Source organism: Melanostigma gelatinosum, assembly GCF_949748355.1.
Source record: "Melanostigma gelatinosum genome assembly, chromosome: 3".
In the NCBI taxonomy this organism is placed as follows: domain Eukaryota; kingdom Metazoa; phylum Chordata; class Actinopteri; order Perciformes; family Zoarcidae; genus Melanostigma; species Melanostigma gelatinosum.
In genome coordinates, this window is record NC_136636.1 from 822,430 (window position 1) to 842,156 (window position 19,727).

General features: G+C 44.6%; 2 protein-coding genes across 2 annotated transcripts in view; both read left to right on the forward strand.

The window, feature by feature from the left end:
• The window catches only part of LOC306775527 (odorant receptor 131-2-like), a gene marked incomplete at both ends in the record, with an annotated part of 8,359 nt that extends 2,670 nt beyond the window's left edge, over positions 1-5,689 (forward strand). The window contains 3 exons of the mRNA XM_079265978.1: positions 1,116-1,541; positions 2,730-2,945; positions 5,537-5,689. Of these exons, the coding sequence (XP_079122104.1) occupies positions 1,116-1,541; positions 2,730-2,945; positions 5,537-5,689 (795 nt within the window). The remainder of the gene's footprint in view (positions 1-1,115; positions 1,542-2,729; positions 2,946-5,536) is intronic.
• Positions 5,690-10,098: 4,409 nt separating this feature from the next.
• Positions 10,099-18,135, forward strand: LOC306775529 (delayed-rectifier potassium channel regulatory subunit KCNS2; the record flags this gene model as incomplete). The annotated part of the gene is made up of 9 exons (XM_079265980.1): positions 10,099-10,272; positions 10,356-10,489; positions 10,845-11,009; positions 13,831-14,002; positions 14,262-14,345; positions 14,448-14,609; positions 15,153-15,236; positions 17,304-17,396; positions 17,707-18,135. 9 exons carry the CDS (start codon positions 10,099-10,101, stop codon positions 18,133-18,135), a joined length of 1,497 nt encoding a protein of 498 aa, XP_079122106.1.
• Between the last annotated feature and the right edge of the window lie 1,592 nt (positions 18,136-19,727).

The window sequence follows — 19,727 nt, forward strand, 5'->3', positions numbered from 1 at the left end:
CCTCGCCTCGCGTGTCCTCACCTCACGTGTCCTCGCCTGTCCTCGCGTGTCCTCGCGTGTCCTCGCCTCACGTGTCCTCACCTGTCCTCACCTCACGTGTCCTCACCTGTCCTCACCTCACCTGTCCTCACCTGTCCTCACCTCACCTGTCCTCACCTGTCCTCACCTGTCCTCGCCTGTCCTCGCCTGTCCTCACCTCACGTGTCCTCACGTGTCCTCACCTGTCCTCACCTCACCTGTCCTCACCTGTCCTCACCTCGCGTGTCCTCGCCTCACCTGTCCTCACCTGTCCTCGCCTGTCCTCGCCTGTCCTCACCTCACCTGTCCTCACGTGTCCTCACCTGTCCTCACCTGTCCTCACCTCACCTGTCCTCACCTGTCCTCACCTCGCGTGTCCTCACCTCGCCTGTCCTCACCTGTCCTCACCTCGCGTGTCCTCACCTCGCCTGTCCTCACCTGTCCTCGCCTGTCCTCAGATAACATTAGTAAGCGCTCACATTATTAATAAGGATATTATTTCCGTTGGACTCTGTACTTGTGTCCTCTGTTCTGTGAGACGCTTCATGTTCTGCTTGAGGAGTTCTGATGGTTCACTCGTCCTGCTGCACTGGTGTCAGTCTTATTTATTTTACACTTAATAATTGTTGTTCTATTGTTTGTTGTGATTATATTGTTGTAATCTTTGATCAAACTCTGGCACAAGAATTTCCTTTGAGATCAACACAAATCAAAATCTTATTTTATTGATAGAAATATATGAAATCAACTGATGAAGTGATAGAAATGAGCTCCGCCTCGAGAAGCTGCAACACATTCATGCATCAGTAATATAATGTGTGTTATTCTCCATACGAGTCCTTTCATTTGTCACAGAGTACTTGTACACAGAGTACTTGTACACAGAGTACTTGTACACAGTAGAACTTGTACACAGAGTACTTGTACACAGAGTACTTGTACACAGAGTACTTGTACACAGAGTACTTGTACACAGTAGAACTTGTACACAGAGTACTTGTACACAGAGTACTTGTACACAGAGTACTTGTACACAGTAGAACTTGTACACAGAGTACTTGTACACAGAGTACTTGTACACAGTATCCTCCCCTCAGATCATGGCGGCGGTGCTCACCACGCGCTCCACCCCTCTCATCCTGGCCGGCATGGCGTTGGAGCGCTACGTCTCCATCTGCTTCCCTCTGCACTACGGTCACATGTGCACCGTCCCTCGCACCTTCCTCCTCGTCTTCATCATCCTCCTCCTCACCGCCGCCCCGCCCGTCACCGACCTCCTCGTCACCGCCGTCCACCGGCCGCCGAGCTTCTTCCACGCAGACATCTTCTGCGACCACCCGCTCCTCTTCAGCCGCCGGTCCATCTACTACAAGAACTGCGTGTTCGACGGCGTGTACCTGTCCTGCGTGGCGCTGACGCTGCTCTACACCTACTGCCGCATCATGGCGGCGGCGCGGGCCGCCTCCACCGGGCTGGCGTCGGTGAGGAGAGCCAGGAACACGGTGCTGCTGCACGGGGTGCAGGTCGGTGCTCATCACCAGCAGTGACGGCGTCGCTGCCGCTGCTCTCGTCGCTTCTGATGAGAAGAATCTTTTGTCTCCTAGAGAAGCAGCTGCGTTGCTTCATTATTATTCTTGAGCAGCAAAGTTCTAAAATCTGTGAAATATGTTCTCATCTGAAGAGTTGTGCGTCACCGATGATCAGACCTGCAGCGAAAACTAATTAAAATCCATAACGAGTCTTTCTGTCCGTCCACTAACACATCTTCAGTTTACAATATTATTGAAAAAACTGAGAAAAATGAGCAAATCCTCATATTTCTATATTCATATCACGATGCTTTCACCGTGATATGAATAGCAGCTATTGGCCTTCTCATCAAGCTGCATGTGACTGAAGAAGCGTGTAGCATCTAATAACGCTGAGGCCATCCATCCCATAATATCAATATCACCACTTCAGGAGCAACGGATTCAATTCAATTCAATTTATTTATTTTTGTATCGCCCAAAATCACAAATTACAAATGTGCCTCAGAGGGCTTTACAACATGTACACGTTTGACATCCTCTTGTCCCGGAACCTCTGACTCACTGGATCACAGCTCTCTAGTAGGGCAGTATGGTACTATCAGCTCTTTATATGATGGAGCTGACCAGTTCAGGCTTTGTAGGTCAGTAAAAGGATTTTAAATTCTGTTCTAGATGTCACAGGGAGCCAGTGCAGAGAAGCTGATACAGCAGTAATATGATCTCTCCTCTTAGTTCTTGTTAGTACACGAGCTGCAGCATTCTGGATCAGCTGGAGAGATTTCAGAGACTTATTAGAGCAGCCTGAAAATAAGGAATCACAGTAATCTAGTCTGGAGGTAACAAATGCATGAACTCATTTCTCTGCATCGCTTTGAGACAGGATGTGCCTGATGTTTGAAATATTACGGAGGTGAAAAAAGGCAGTCCTAGAAATAAGTTGTATCTGAGAGTTGGGCCCCATCATAACGGATGTCAAACATCGTTATGAATATTGTATTATATTTCTGCTAATAGAGCTCCCGGGTTGCTACGCACTGGCCCTTTAAGGATGGAAGATGGCTGGCTGGGTAATCAATACTTTGATGGTTGATGATACTCGTGTGTTCAAGTGACTGTTGGATGTAAATGTTGCTCTTTATTAATAACAACGATCCATATTTCCCCGTCCTGCTGTTACAGCTGCTGCTGTGCATGCTGGCCTTCGTGGTTCCTTCCCTTCAGGCTGCTCTCATCTCCTTGTTCCCTCGCTTCAGTCTGGAGATTCGTTACATCTTCTTCCTGCTCGTCTACATCATCCCCCGTTTCATGAGCCCCATCATCTACGGATTTCGTGACGAGCAGTTCAGGAAGTACTGGACCCGGTACCTGGCTTGTCGGGGCCAAAGTACCGTCAGGGTCAGACCGGTGTTACTGAAAGTGAACCAGGAGGTGAAATAACAGCAGCCAACCTCTGAGGAGAGAAGTCAGAGCTTCTCGTGTTAAAGCTGCATTCTCTCTAGTGTCCACCAGGGGGCGACTCCTCTGGTTGTATAGAAGTCTATAGAAAATGACTCTACTTCTCTCTTGATTTATTACCTCAGTAAACATTGTAAACATGAGTTTATGTCTCAATCTCTAGTTTCAAGTCTTCTTCAATACAGCATGATGTTCATTTAGTACATTATGCTCCATTTAGAGTCACACAGACCATAAAGCAGGGGATGCTTTAGGGGCGGGGCTACAGTGATTGACAGGTCTCATATATAAAAATGTTGAAAGAAATAAAATGAATTATAAATGTATTTCTGATGCGCACACAAATATTTCTTCTTCTAAATAAACGTAATAGAAATTCATGAATATATGTATTTAAAAAGGATTTATAATCACAAAATGTGGATTTAGAAAGTCATTGTGAGATCCTTTGTCAGAATGTTAAGGTAGTATCTCATATTTTGGATTCAAGATGAGTATCATTGTTAATCTTTCATCATCCTCCTTCCTTTTTTTCTGGCATGAGTTGACATGGAAAATTTGATTGTAGAGAAAACCCAACATCACTTCCTTTGTGTCGGCGTGAGTCTCTTACCGACACTCAACACGTCACAGATCTTTAGATTGTATCCGCCCGTCAGTTTAAAAGTTTAACATTCAAGAGGAAGAGTTTCCTCCCAGATGGTCGTCACCTCGTCCAATCCAGCGAGCCTATAGAGTCCAGTTCATCCAAGTCACCAGCACAGAAACCAATCGCTGATCATCAACCAGTTTAAGGTCCAATCAGCTGCTTACAGCTCCACCAGCAGCTCCATCGCTCCCTCTGCAGGCGGACTGATATTACCGACTGTGTCAGCATCAAAAACATTTGAAAGTTGTTATATTTGGATATAAAAAGGTGAAGCTGCATATGCAAACTGCTTGTCATGTGTGAATTTCGCTGAGACGTCGCGCCATTCACAAATGAATTTATTCCAACGGTAAATTATCTGGAGCCAATCAGATGCCTCCATCTTCAAACAATAGCACGAGCACAAGGGTCAGCCAAGTTAGCATTGTAGCTAACTTACCGACGTGGTGAATGAACTTACATTAATAAAGCGTCCATGCAGCCTCAAAGCACGTACAATACATTCACCCATTCACACACGCGCCCCCAGCCGTCCTCTTCATCCTCGCCTCCCAGACGTCCTCTTCATCCTCGCCTCCCAGACGTCCTCTTCATCCTCGCCTCCCAGCCGTCCTCTTCATCCTCGCCTCCCAGCCGTCCTCTTCATCCTCGCCTCCCAGCCGTCCTCTTCATCCTCGCCTCCCAGCCGTCCTCTTCATCCTCGCCTCCCAGACGTCCTCTTCATCCTCGCCTCCCAGCCGTCCTCTTCATCCTCGCCTCCCAGCCGTCCTCTTCATCCTCGCCTCCCAGACGTCCTCTTCATCCTCGCCTCCCAGCCGTCCTCTTCATCCTCGCCTCCCAGCCGTCCTCTTCATCCTCGCCTCCCAGCCGTCCTCTTCATCCTCGCCTCCCAGCCGTCCTCTTCATCCTCGCCTCCCAGCCGTCCTCTTCATCCTCGCCTCCCAGACGTCCTCTTCATCCTCGCCTCCCAGCCGTCCTCTTCATCCTCGCCTCCCAGCCGTCCTCTTCATCCTCGCCTCCCAGCCGTCCTCTTCATCCTCGCCTCCCAGCCGTCCTCTTCATCCTCGCCTCCCAGACGTCCTCTTCATCCTCGCCTCCCAGCCGTCCTCTTCATCCTCGCCTCCCAGACGTCCTCTTCATCCTCGCCTCCCAGCCGTCCTCTTCATCCTCGCCTCCCAGCCGTCCTCTTCATCCTCGCCTCCCAGCCGTCCTCTTCATCCTCGCCTCCCAGCCGTCCTCTTCATCCTCGCCTCCCAGCCGTCCTCTTCATCCTCGCCTCCCAGCCGTCCTCTTCATCCTCGCCTCCCAGCCGTACTCTTCATCCTCGCCTCCCAGCCGTCCTCTTCATCCTCGCCTCCCAGCCGTCCTCTTCATCCTCGCCTCCCAGACGTCCTCTTCATCCTCGCCTCCCAGCCGTCCTCTTCATCCTCGCCTCCCAGCCGTCCTCTTCATCCTCGCCTCCCAGACGTCCTCTTCATCCTCGCCTCCCAGCCGTCCTCTTCATCCTCGCCTCCCAGCCGTCCTCTTCATCCTCGCCTCCCAGACGTCCTCTTCATCCTCGCCTCCCAGCCGTCCTCTTCATCCTCGCCTCCCAGACGTCCTCTTCATCCTCGCCTCCCAGACGTCCTCTTCATCCTCGCCTCCCAGCCGTCCTCTTCATCCTCGCCTCCCAGACGTCCTCTTCATCCTCGCCTCCCAGCCCCGTCTGTGTTCTCCAGCAGCTCATCTCCACCCGGCCCACGTGTACAACACACCACGAGGCACCGCGTGGTCGTCCAGGCGGTCATTTCATTCTGATATCTGTGCTTTTGTTTCCTGGTTGTTTTCATGACTTTACTGATGTGGAGTGGCAGATGAAAGCGTCTTCACGTCTTCCCCTCAGGTCCTGCTGTTTTCCTCCGTCTTCTGTTTTCCTCCGTCTTCTGTTTTCCTCCGTCTTCTGTTTTCCTCCGTCTTCGTGGCTGGTCATCACCTGAAGGTCCTCTGCGCTGCTCGGGCCTCTTCTGGTCAGACGCGTGTCACACTGAAGGCTTGAAGAGCGCTTGGACTGTATCATCTTTTACCTGCAACCAACACTGAAGCGCAGCGTTCACTGTGGTGTGAACTCAAATGAATGCAATCATGTGACCTCATATTTAGGCCTCCATGGTTTTTCTGAAACATTATCATTATTACAATGTATTTATCTACAGAGTTATTCATGAATACATGAATATATGACACACTTTCATAGATTCACACAAACACAGAAACCTCAACTTACTTACCTATGAGTGACGTCATATGTTGAAGACAGAAGTGACGTAGGACAGACCAGCAGGTGGAAACATCATGTTGTGGCCACTAGATGGAGCCAACCTCCCAACATGAAATGTGAAACAATAAAGAAATACATTCACAGTTATGAGATGTTTTCACTAAATACTGCTCAGGAAATATGTGTTCACAAAAACCCAGTTTATAGAAATAAAAACTCATTCATTTGAATGTTTATTGTCTGTGGAGAAGAAGTGCTGCTGAGGAATATTACGTCATCACAACAATAACACTGAGGTTCATTTAATGATTCCACAACGTCTCGTTGCACACACGCACACACACACACACGCATGTACAGAGATATAAAAACCACACAAGGCAGACTTATTTATTTCGCTATTTATTGATATATTGATGTGAAATATGATCAGTCATCAGAGGCAGCTTCTGTGTTTGCCGGTATTTCAGCTGGGGGCGCTGACTCAGCAGGACGGATCTCCCGCGCTGCTTCAGACCAACGCAGCACGAGACACTCGCGGTTTGTTTCCTTGTTCTCAGCATCTGATTCGTTCTCTGGTCGGTTCGCACGCGACATGTTTGTTCGTCTTCAGACGGGAAAGTGTGAAAGTTAAAAACGCGTCATGGGGTGAGTGAGACCTGTGAGGAAGATGCTGGTCCGGTGATGAAGGAGCGTCGTGATCAAACTCACAGGTAAGTCCCAAATGAACATATGTTCCATAATAATAACAATAATAATAAAGTAATGATTCCTGTTTCTTCTCGCTGTCTCTGTTTGTTGATGGAGCTGGTTTCTCTCCACTGATCCTGAATTACAGATCAACTTTATTTACGTGCAGCACGCGCGCCCTGAGCTCAGCACGTGTCATTATAGACACACGACTCTCCTTTCATGGATTATTGGCAGAGTCCTTCACATGGATGCAGATCATGATCGATATGTTCTGGAGATGTTGCAGCCTCACTGATCAAACACTCGATTTAGGACAAACTTTGAACAGTTTTCATCCGAAAGAAATAATTGAGTAAAAGCTCAAATGTGAACGTAGCTTTTTAAAATGAATGAAGAATTTATTTGTGGGTGAAAGCTCTAGAAGCAAGTAAGGAACCTTTGAGCTTAGGTTGTGTGTCCAAATCCTCTTTTGTTCGGTATTTTTTAACTTGTTGACGCAGCTTCTTCTTCTGCTCGTTTATTGGTGCTTCTTAACAGTTTGATGGTGATCTGTGTAGAGACTCATCATGTTACTGAACAGTTAGAGATCAGACACTCTGAACCTTCACCAGACCACCAACACATGGAGCTGACCGTCCTCCTGCGTCCATGATCAGAGACATGTGTGGACATAAGATACGGCTACAAAGACACACTCAACTAAAATGACTCACGAAGCAGCTACAAAGACACGAAGCAGCTACAAAGACACGAAGCAGCTGCAAAGACACTAAACAGCTACAAAGACACGAAGCAGCTACAAAGACACGAAGCAGCTACAAAGACACACTCAACTAAAATGACTCACGAAGCAGCTACAAAGACACGAAGCAGCTACAAAGACACGAAGCAGCTGCAAAGACACTAAACAGCTACAAAGACACGAAGCAGCTACAAAGACACTAAACAGCTACAAAGACACGAAGCAGCTGCAAAGACACTAAACAGCTACAAAGACACGAAGCAGCTACAAAGACACTAAACAGCTACAAAGACACGAAGCAGCTGCAAAGACACTAAACAGCTACAAAGACACGAAGCAGCTACAAAGACACGAAGCAGCTGCAAAGACACTAAACAGCTACAAAGACACGAAGCAGCTACAAAGACACTAAACAGCTACAAAGACACGAAGCAGCTGCAAAGACACTAAACAGCTACAAAGACACGAAGCAGCTACAAAGACACGAAGCAGCTGCAAAGACACTAAACAGCTACAAAGACACGAAGCAGCTGCAAAGACACTAAACAGCTACAAAGACACGAAGCAGCTGCAAAGACACTAAACAGCTACAAAGACACGAAGCAGCTACAAAGACACGAAGCAGCTGCAAAGACACTAAACAGCTACAAAGACACTAAACAGCTACAAAGACACGAAGCAGCTACAAAGACACGAAGCAGCTACAAAGACACACTCAACTAAAATGACTCACGAAGCAGCTACAAAGACACGAAGCAGCTACAAAGACACAAAGCAGCTACAAAGACACGAAGCAGCTACAAAGACACGAAGCAGCTCCAAAGACACTAAACAGCTACAAAGACACGAAGCAGCTACAAAGACACGAAGCAGCTGCAAAGACACTAAACAGCTACAAAGACACGAAGCAGCTACAAAGACACGAAGCAGCTACAAAGACACGAAGCAGCTACAAAGACACGAAGCAGCTGCAAAGACACTAAACAGCTACAAAGACACGAAGCAGCTACAAAGACACGAAGCAGCTGCAAAGACACTAAACAGCTACAAAGACACGAAGCAGCTACAAAGACACGAAGCAGCTACAAAGACACGAAGCAGCTACAAAGACACTAAACTACTACAAAGACACTAAACAGCTACAAAGACACGAAGCAGCTACAAAGACACTAAACTACTACAAAGACACAAAGCAGCTACAAAGACACGAAGCAGCTACAAAGACACGAAGCAGCTACAAAGACACGAAGCAGCTACAAAGACACTAAACAGCTACAAAGACACGAAGCAGCTACAAAGACACGAAGCAGCTACAAAGACACACTCAACTAAAATGACTCACGAAGCAGCTACAAAGACACAAAGCAGCTACAAAGACACTAAACAGCTACAAAGACACGAAGCAGCTACAAAGACACGAAGCAGCTACAAAGACACGAAGCAGCTACAAAGACACACTAAACTACTACAAAGACACGAAGCCACAGACACACTAAACTACTGAAAGGACTCACTAAATGACTACAAAGTGGAAAACGACTGCAAAGCGCTGCAAAACAACCAGGAAGAGACCCAAACTAAAAGTTAGGCAGAGGTGAAGGTACTCTGAAGTAAAAGTATTCGGTCATAGTTTTTGTCCGTGATATCCTTTTGTATAAGTTGATAATATGTATTATACATACATTTTATGATGTATAATACATATTCATACTCTCAGGTTAAAAAGCAGCAGGAAGATTCAGGTGGTTCAAATAGCATTAAGTCCACATTAGGTTAACAGCGTTTCCTCTTCTCTCGCTAACATAATTACATGAGGTTACAGCTACACTTTACTGCAGCGGGGCACTTCCTGCTGCTGGTGTTTGGACCTCTTCCACCAGGAGGACTCACTCTGATCAGAGACGAAGGAAGAGAAACCATGTCTCCACTGGATGCTAAGCGATATTAAATCAACTGAAGTATGTTTCCTGGCACTGATATTAACATTGTGCCGTAATAAAGACATATTTCAGGAGCAGTAGGGACACCAAAGACTTCACGTGAGACTTTTAGACTTGTAGAGTTTGAACTCTGTGATTCATTTGTCTGCTGAGTGATTTGATGGTGTTTTATTGTGAAACACCGTCTGTGTTTGCAGAGAGAAGATGAGCAGGAGTTACTTTCTGCTTTGGCTTCTTCTGTTTGTTCTTAACTTGCTCACATGGAGACACGTTGACTTCATCCATGTTGATGTTGATAGGAAGTAGGTCAGTGTTTAAGTGTCCTCCGTCTTCCGTCTTCCGTCCTCCGTCCTCCGGCTTCCGTCTTCCGTCCTCCGGCTTCCGGCTTCCGTCTTCCGTCTTCCGTCCTCCGTCCTCCGTCCTCCGGCTTCCGTCCTCCGTCTTCCGTCCTCCAGTAAAAGCCTGCTGGCTCTCAGCCAATGCACTTTGTATCTCGTAGTCCACATCAGAGCGTCTCGTCCGTCACATTGTTGTCTGTTGGTCTGGTCTCAGAGGTGCATTTAGCAGATTAGATGGAATCAGAGAGCCTTCATCCCAAAAGAGAAGCTCAAAGAATAGAAACTCAAGGCTTCTTTTTGCCAAAAAGTCCTGAAGTTTTCTTTTTGTGTTGTTGTTGTTGCTGACTCAGATCGAGATAAAGAAAAGAGAGGAGCGACGTAACGTCCAGACTTCAGTTCAGTGTCAAATACTCGACATCTGCAGGACAAAGGATGAGGTCACTCGTGTCTCCGCTGTGTCTCCAGCAGGTAACCATGGTGAAGGAGCATCTGCCCAGCTGGGTCCAGCATCAGGACTCTGATGAAGGTCTGGTCCACGTGAACATTGGCGGTCTGAAGAGGAGCCTCTGCTCCAGCACGTTGAGGAAATTCCCAGACACCCGACTGGGGAAACTGCTGTCATGTGACTCGGAGGAGGACATTCTGCAGGTGGGTCGAGGGTGGTGGACTGGACACAAATGTCCACTTCCTTCTGGCTCTTTAAATGTTTCCTCCTCCTTCTCTCCCTGCAGGTGTGTGACGACTACGACGTGCAGCAGAAGGAGTTTTATTTCGATAGGAACCCGGGTCTGTTTCCTTACGTCCTCCACTTCTACCAGACGGGTAAACTCCACATCATGGAGGAGCTGTGTGTCTTCTCCTTCAGGTCCGTCTCATGTTAAACCTCTTCCTGCCTCACGTTTCCATCATGTGAAAGCCCCATCAGGCTGCAACTTGTGTGCAAAGTGCACTCTGTCCTCTGTCCTCTTTCTTCTGTCTTCTGTCCTCTTTCTTTGCTTCTGTCCTCTGTCCTCTTTCTTTGCTTCTGTCCTCTGTCTTCTGTCCTGTCTCCTGTCTTCTGTCCTCTATCTTCTGTCTTCTGTCCTATGTCTTCCATCTTCTGTCCTGTCTCCTGTATTCTATCAAATGTCTTTTGTTTTCTGTCTTTTGTCTTCTGTCTTCTCTCTTCTGTCTTCTGTCCTCTGTCCTCTTTGATTTGACGGCTACGTCCCCCCCTTCAGTCAGGAGATAGAGTACTGGGGCATCAACGAGTTCTTCCTGGACAGTTGCTGTAGTTTCCGTTTCCACGACCGTAAGCTGGAGAGCAGCCGCCATCGCAGCTGGGACGACGAGAGCGACGTCAGCAGCGTCGACACGTCGGTGGACGAGATCTCGGACCTGAACAGGTAAAAAAAGACTCTTTGAGATCTGCAGGTAAAAAACACGTTTGTCCTTCATGTCTCTGTCTCATGTCTCATGTCTCTGTTTCATGTTTCATGTTTCATGTCTCTGTCTCATGTTTCATGTCTCTGTCTCATGTTTCATGTCTCTGTCTCATATCTGTCTCATGTCTCAGTCTCATGTCTCTGTCTCATGTTTCTTGTCTCTGTCATGTCTCTGTCTCATGTTTCATGTCTCATGTCTCTGTCTCATGTTTCTTGTCTCTGTCTCATGTTTCTTGTCTCATGTTTCATCTCTCTGTCTCATGTTTCATGTCTCATGTTTCATGTCTCTGTCTCATGTTTCATGTCTCATATTTCATGTCTCTGTCTCATGTCTCATGTCTCTGTTTCATGTTTCATGTATCTGTCTCTGTCTCATGTTTCATGTCTCTGTTTCATGTCTCTGTCTCATGTCTCTGTCTCATGTTTCATGTCTCTGTCTCATGTTTCATGTCTCTGTCTCATGTTTCATGTCTCTGTCTCATGTTTCATGTCTCTGTCTCATATCTGTCTCATGTCTCAGTCTCATGTCTCTCTCATGTTTCTTGTCTCTGTCATGTCTCTGTCTCATGTCTCATGTCTCTGTCTCATGTTTCATGTCTCAGTCTCATGTCTCTGTCTCATGTTTCTTGTCTCTGTCATGTCTCTGTCTCATGTTTCATGTCTCATGTCTCTGTCTCATGTTTCTTGTCTCTGTCTCATGTTTCTTGTCTCATGTTTCATCTCTCTGTCTCATGTTTCATGTCTCTGTCTCATGTCTCTGTCTCATGTTTCATGTCTCTGTCTCATGTTTCATGTCTCATGTCTCTGTCTCATGTCTCTGTCTCATGTTTCATGTCTCTGTCTCATGTTTCATGTCTCATGTTTCATGTCTCTGTCTCATGTTTCATGTCTCTGTCTCATGTTTCTTTCTCATGTATCTGTCTCATGTCTCATGTTTCATGTATCTGTCTCATGTTTCATGTCTCATGTTTCATGTCTCTGTCTCATGTCTGTCTCATGTTTCATGTCTCTGTCTCATGTCTCTGTCTCATGTTTCGTTCTCATGTATCTGTCTCATGTCTCATGTTTCATGTATCTGTCTCATGTCTCTCATGTTTCATGTCTCTGCCTCATGTTTCTTTCTCATGTCTCGTGTTTCATGTCTCTGTCTCATGTCTCTGTCTCATGTTTCATGTATCTGTCTCATGTCTGTCTCATGTTTCTTTCTCATGTATCTGTCTCATGTTTCATGTCTCTGTCTCATGTCTCATGTTTCTTTCTCATGTATCTGTCTCATGTCTCATGTTTCATGTCTCTGCCTCATGTTTCTTTCTCATATCTCATGTTTCATGTCTCCGTCTCATGTCTCTTGTCTCATGTCTCTGTCTCATGTTTCATGTCTCTGTCTGTCTCATGTTTCATGTCTCTGTCTCATGTTTCTTTCTCATGTCTGTCATGTTTCTTGTCTCATGTCTCTGTCTCATGTTTCATGTCTCATGTATCTGTCTCATGTTTCATGTCTCTGTCTCATATCTGTCTCATGTCTCAGTCTCATGTCTCTGTCTCATGTTTCTTGTCTCTGTCATGTCTCTGTCTCATGTTTCATGTCTCTGTCTCCATCTCATGTTTCTTGTCTCATGTCTCTGTCTCATGTTTCTTGTCTCTGTCTCTGTCATGTCTCTGTCTCATGTTTCATGTCTCTGTCTCCATCTCATGTTTTTTGTCTCATGTCTCCATCTCATGTTTCTTGTCTCTTGTCTCATGTCTCCATCTCATGTTTCTTGTCTCTTGTCTCATGTCTCTGTCTCATGTTTCTTGTCTCATGTCTCTGTCTCATGTTTCATGCCTCTGTCTCCATCTCATGTTTCTTGTCTCTTGTCTCATGTCTCTGTCTCATGTTTCTTGTCTCTGTCTCTGTCATGTCTCATGTTTCTTGTCTCATGTCGCTGTCTCATGTTTCATGTCTCTGTCTCCATCTCATGTTTCTTGTCTCTTGTCTCATGTCTCCATCTCATGTTTCTTGTCTCTTGTCTCATGTCTCTGTCTCATGTTTCTTGTCTCATGTCTCTGTCTCATGTCTCATGTCTCATGTTTCTTGTCTCTTGTCTCATGGCTCTGTCTCATGTTTGTCGGGGATGAAACTCACTCCAGTGTGGAGGAGGTCAGACCACACGTGTGCAGTCGACACGCAGCGATAATAAATCTACCAGAACTGGTTTACAGTTAAAAGGATTTAATCCCACTGATGCAAGTACGATTACAGTTACACATTGGAGTCCATACTCCTGTGAAATATTACAATATTAACCCACTTTGGAAAAAACTACCTCTGGTCCCATCAGACAGCCGTCTCCGGGATCCACACGCTAAAGAGGCAGAAAAACACTTCTATCCCGCCCACATATTCGTTCGCGACTCCTCCCCTTCCGTCTATCTCAATTCCTATTGGCTAACTTCTCTGTGCACTTCTGTAAACGCCCGTCTCCACGACTCTCTGTCCCTGAGCAGCTAACACATTCAATGACGGTCAGTTATTGTTTAATCCTTCTATAATAATCCTTCAGTATGAAAGCTAAACTTCTGCAACTTGGCAGAAGCTTCATGTCTTTTAGCTACTAATCCTACAACACTTTATGTTTATCTTAATGATGCATTCCCAATACACTTATGATTATGACTAATTATGAATTCTTAATTATGAATTATTAAACAGCTCTTTGCTCAAATTTCTTACAGTTTCATGTCTCATGTCTCTGTTAACGGGTCTACTGCGTCCACTCACCTGCGTCTTCCGTCCTCACAGAGACATGCTACATTTCCAGGAGGTGCGTTACGGGAGCATCAGGAAGTGTCTGTGGCTGACTCTGGAGAACCCGGGCTACTCCGTCCCCAGCAAGATCTTCAGCCTGGTCTCCATCGGGGTGGTGCTCACCTCCATCGCCACCATGTGCATCAACAGCATCCCGGAGTACCAGGTCGGTACGGAGACACCGTTAAGACCAGCAGAGACAGTTTTATGGTCTTCTGAAGAGACATTGTCTCTGATGTCCTTCGATGTCCAACGTCCATAATATCCACTTCGATATCACCGATAAGAAGGATTTCTTCATGGTTGCAGAAGTTGTCTGAGAATCTTTAACTTTTAATGTTTTTTTCAGCGCCACAATAATCCAGTCATCAGTGTCTTCTGTCCTCTGCCCTTTGTCCTCTGTCTTTTGTATTCTGTCCTCTCAGACGTTTGACGATGAAGGGAAGGTGATGGAGGAACCCGCCATGCAGGCTCTGGGGGTCTTCTGCACCTGCTGGTTCACCTTCGAGGTGAGGTGATGTGTACTGGTGGTACTGCTGATACTGGTAATATTGGTGGTACTTGTGGTACTGGTACTACTGGCGGTACTGAGTACTGTCTGTGTGTCTGAGGTGGTGACTCGGCTGCTGCTCGCTCCGAACAAGAGGAAGTTCTTGCATCACCCTCTGAACATCATCGACTTGGTCTCGGTGGTTCCGATCTCCATCACGCTGCTGTTTGACGTCACTGTGGGCTCAGAGGCTGAACTGGGAGCGCTGGGACGACTCGTACAGGTTCTGAACCTTCTTATTGCTCATCACTTCAATGTTCTTCAAGTTAGTTTGGTGTTTAATATCACAGAAACATTTTAAATGATTTGATCTCAACAGTGAAATTAAAAGAAGCAACAGGACACACAGTACTCTGAAGTCACGGTACTCCGAGCTAAATACATCCCACAATGCACCTCAATATGAAGACGTTCATGACATGTTGAATGAAATCATTAATGTCCAAACTACAAAGTTCTGTTCTTCTGAATGAGGCTCGTTTTAAAACATGTATCATCATGTCTCTGTCTCCTGGGGGCGACTGTGGCTAAGAGCAGGGCCGTCCTTCAATCGGCGGTTCGATCCCCGTCTCCGCTAGCCGCACGTCGATGTGTCCTTGAGCAAGACACTGAACCCCAGAATGTCTCCCGTCCTGAGCCTGCGGTGTAGAGATGAGATAGAATCTGGATTATAAGTCGCTTTGGATAAAAGCGTGGGCTAAATGCCTGTCGTGTAATGTCCTCATGTCTTTTGTCTCTTGTCTCATGTCTCTTTGTCGTCTCTCAGGTGTTCAGGTTGATGACGATCTTCAGGGTTTTGAAGTTGGCCCGACACTCTACAGGTCTCCGGTCTCTGGGGGCGACTCTCCGGGTGAGTCGAGAAATAAAGAAAGGAAACAAGAAGAGTTTTATTTTCTGCTGACGCGTCTTAAACATGGATTGTGTCCAGATGTTGTCTTTTGGTTTTTGGAGGACCTGGTTCTGAGCTTCAGGGACCAAAACCGTAGTCATGACGACACGATGTCCTCATGTAACCTCGTTACTGTGAACCATCCTCACGAGAAGTGGATCAGTGAGACCAGCAGAGAACCTGAGAGTCACGTTACACTCTCATCCGTCACCACGGAGGAGGAGGAGGAGGAGGAGGAGCAGGAAGAGGAAGAAGAGGAGGAAGAAGAGGAGGAAGGGGAAGAAGAGGAGGAGGAAGAGGAGGAAGAGGAAGAAGAGGAGCAAGAGGAGGACGAGGAGGACGAGGAGGAGGAAGGGGAGGACGAGGAGGAGGAAGGGGAGGACGAGGAGCAAGAGGAGGAGGAAGAGGAGGACGAGGAGGAGGAAGAGGACGAGGAAGAGGAGGAGGAGGATGAGGAGGAGGAAGAAGAGGAGGAGCAGGAAGAGGAAGAGGAGCAGGAAGAGGAAGACGAGGAGGAGGAAGGGGAGGACGAGGAGCAAGAGGAGGAGGAAGAGGAGGACGAGGAGGAGGAAGAGGACGAGGAACAGGAGGAGGAGGATGAGGAGGAGGAAGAAGAGGAGGAGCAGGAAGAGGAAGAAGAGGAGGAGGAAGAAGGAGGAAGGGGAAGAAGAGGAAGAGCAGGAGGAGGACGAGGAGGAGGAGGACGAGGAGGAAGAGGAGGAGCAGGAAGAGGAAGGGGAAGAAGAGGAGGAGGAAGAGGAAGACGAGGAGGAGGAGGAGGAGGAAGAGGAGTAGGAAGAGGAAATGGAGCAGGAAGAGGAAGAGGAGGATGAAGAGGAGGAAGAGGAAGAGGAGCAAGAGGAGGAGGAGGAGGAAGAGGAGGACGAGGAGCAGGAAGAGGAGCAGGAAGGGGAAGGGGAAGAGGAGGAAGAAGATGAGGAAGAGGAGGAAGAGGAGGAAGAGGAGCTCCAGCTGTAACTGGATCTGGATTCATTATATTTACATTCAGACTAAAAACTGCTGATTCATGTTCAAGTGAAACTTTGAGAGCTTTTTAAAAACACCAGACAAGTTCAGAGACGGATGAAGCAGAACTGTCTGTACTAGTGAACAAAGTAAAGTACTAGTGAACAAAGTAAAGTACTAGTGAACAAAGTAAAGTACTAGTGAACAAAGTAAAGTACTAGTAAACAAAGTAAAGTACTAGTGAACAAAGTAAAGTACTAGTGAACAAAGTAAAGTACGAGTGAACAAAGTAAAGTACTAGTGAACAAAGTAAAGTACTAGTAAACAAAGTAAAGTACTAGTGAACAAAGTAAAGTACTAGTGAACAAAGTAAAGTACTAGTAAACAAAGTAAAGTACTAGTAAACAAAGTAAAGTACTAGTGAACAAAGTAAAGTACTAGTGAACAAAGTAAAGTACTAGTAAACAAAGTAAAGTACTAGTGAACAAAGTAAAGTACTAGTGAACAAAGTAAAGTACTCGTGAACAAAGTAAAGTACAAGTGAACAAAGTAAAGTACTAGTAAACAAAGTAAAGTACAAGTAAACAAAGTAAAGTACTAGTAAGTAAAGTACAAGTAAACAAAGTAAAGTACTAGTAAACAAAGTAAAGTACAAGTGAACAAAGTAAAGTACTAGTAAACAAAGTAAAGTACGAGTAAACAAAGTAAAGTACTAGTGAACAAAGTAAAGTACAAGTAAACAAAGTAAAGTACTAGTAAACAAAGTAAAGTACAAGTGAACAAAGTAAAGTACTAGTAAACAAAGTAAAGTACAAGTAAACAAAGTAAAGTACTCGTAAACATAGTAAAGTACTCCATCCGTCATCCTTAATGTTCCAAGTCTAAATATTATCTCTCCTTATGGTTCTGTGACATCATTAATATGAATAATAATAATATGAATAATAATCTCCTTATGGTTCTGTTACATCATTAATATGAATAATAATCTCCTTATGGTTCTGTGACATCATTAATATGAATAATAATAATATGAATAATAATCTCCTTATGGTTCTGCAGCACAGCTACAGGGAGGTCGGGATTCTTCTCCTCTATCTCGGCGTCGGAGTTTCCGTCTTCTCTGGAATCGCGTACACGGCCGAATACGAAGAGGTAACATTTCATCTGTAAAAACACGAGTACATCAATATTAAGTAATAATACTCAAGTAAAGTACAAGTACCTATAGTGTATTTCATATTTTAAACAGTAGAAAGTGAAAGATGTAAATCTGTTGTTGCCACAACATCATCTTTTGTTTGTAACCATAATTTAGAAATTTACAAAGATAGTTTTTAATTCATTTTATTTTAAGGTCAACTAATTCATATAATTGATATAATTACAAATAATACTAATAATAGTCATAATAAACTGTCTCTCTGTCTGTCCTCTGTCTGTCCGTCCTCTGTCCGTCCTCCAGGGCGTAGGTCTGGACACCATCCCGGCCTGCTGGTGGTGGGGGACGGTCAGCATGACCACGGTGGGCTACGGGGACGTGGTGCCCGTCACGGTGGCCGGGAAGCTGGCGGCCAGCGGCTGCATTCTGGGCGGAACCCTGGTGGTGGCGCTGCCCATCACCATCATCTTCAACAAGTTCTCCCACTTCTACCGGAGACAGAAAGCTCTGGAGGCGTCGGTGAGGAACAACCACCGCAGGAAGATGAGGATGAGCTGCCACAACGAGCCCGAGGAGGACGAGACGGACAACGAGGAGGACGAGACGGACAACGAGGAGGACGAGACGGTCGCCGACGAGGATGACGGAGGTGTGATCAACTACAGCTACGTGGAACATCCGTCCTCCTCGTCCGTCCTGAGGAGGACGGAGCTGCTGGAGCTTCACATTTAAACTCATGTCTGACATAACGGAGGAGGAACTGTGGATTATTAATAACTGAGGAATTGATCAGATGCTTCCAGAAGAGCGAGTTGGAGGTTCTGACATCACTTCCTGTTTGTCTTCTTCTGTGCACATCGGTTTATCTCTGGATGGACATTTGTCCACGTTGTCCTCCGTTAAAATAAATGTGTGAGCGATGAAAAGTGAACTGAACAGGAAGTGAAATCTTATGCACGAAATAAAAAAGTATGATGAATAAACTGTGAAAAGTACTTTTACTGTAGAGAGATGAAGAGATGTTTAAGATGCTAACACCACGACAATGCTAATAACAAAGTACATCTACTCAATAGTTCAGTACTGTTTTCAGGTACTTGTACTTTCCTTGAGTATTTACATTTTCTGCAAATATACTTTTCTTTCGCCACAAGATTAATAATAAAGTTACTTTGCAGATTCAGATGAACAGGAAATGAAGAAATGAACTCCACCTTTAAAAATAAGTGATGTTAAAGCATCAGAGTAAAACACAATAACATAATATATTATGCTGTGATATGTTATATGTAATATGCAGGACTTGTACTTGTACCTGAGTATTTTAACGCTGTAGTATTACTACTTTACTTCAGTAAAGGGTCGGAGTACTTCTTCTCTGTGGTCGTTCTCTCAGCTCTCTCTGACTTTAATTGTTTCCATAATAAAGTTATTGAGGGAAATATCAGATCATGAAAACACAAATCTTTCTAATAAATGTAGAAAGTTGGTTCTTGTGTTAAAAATGTCCGTTTAATTAAAAACCTGCGTTAACGCACGATAAAATAATTGTCGGCGTTAATTAATGAATGCGTTAACCTGCCCAGCATATATATATATATATATATATATATATATATATATATATATATATATATATATATATATATATATATATATATATATATATATATACACATATATACATATATATATATATACATATATATATATATATATATATATATATATATATATATATATATATATATATATACATATACATATATATATACATATACATATATATATATACATATATATATATATATATATATATATATATATACATATATATATACATATACATATATATATATATATATATATATATATATATATATATATACATATACATATATATACACACACAAGTACAGGATGTGAATACTTCTTGTTTTGAAGTGGCAGCATAAAAACACTAAATGCTGATTTTCATCAATCCATAAAACTCACAGAAAATTAATTAAATTAAAAAACAAAAACATTTTTCACTGTAAAAGTATAAAAACAAACAAGCGATTTAAATTTCCTCAGTTTTTTATTTATTTCTTTATTCAACAAGCAAAACCAAATACCAGCGATCTGAAACATAAACAGACTTCACTGAATTCTTTAAGGCAAAATATAAACTTCAGAAACAGGAAGTGTGCAAATAAAAGATGAGTCAGCAGAAAAACGTTTCTCCATCTGAATAACGAAGAAGTAAAAATGTTCTTTTCTTTGTTTCCAGACGTCACAGTTTTGTGTGGAAGTCAATGACGGTTTGAACATTTTATGGTCAA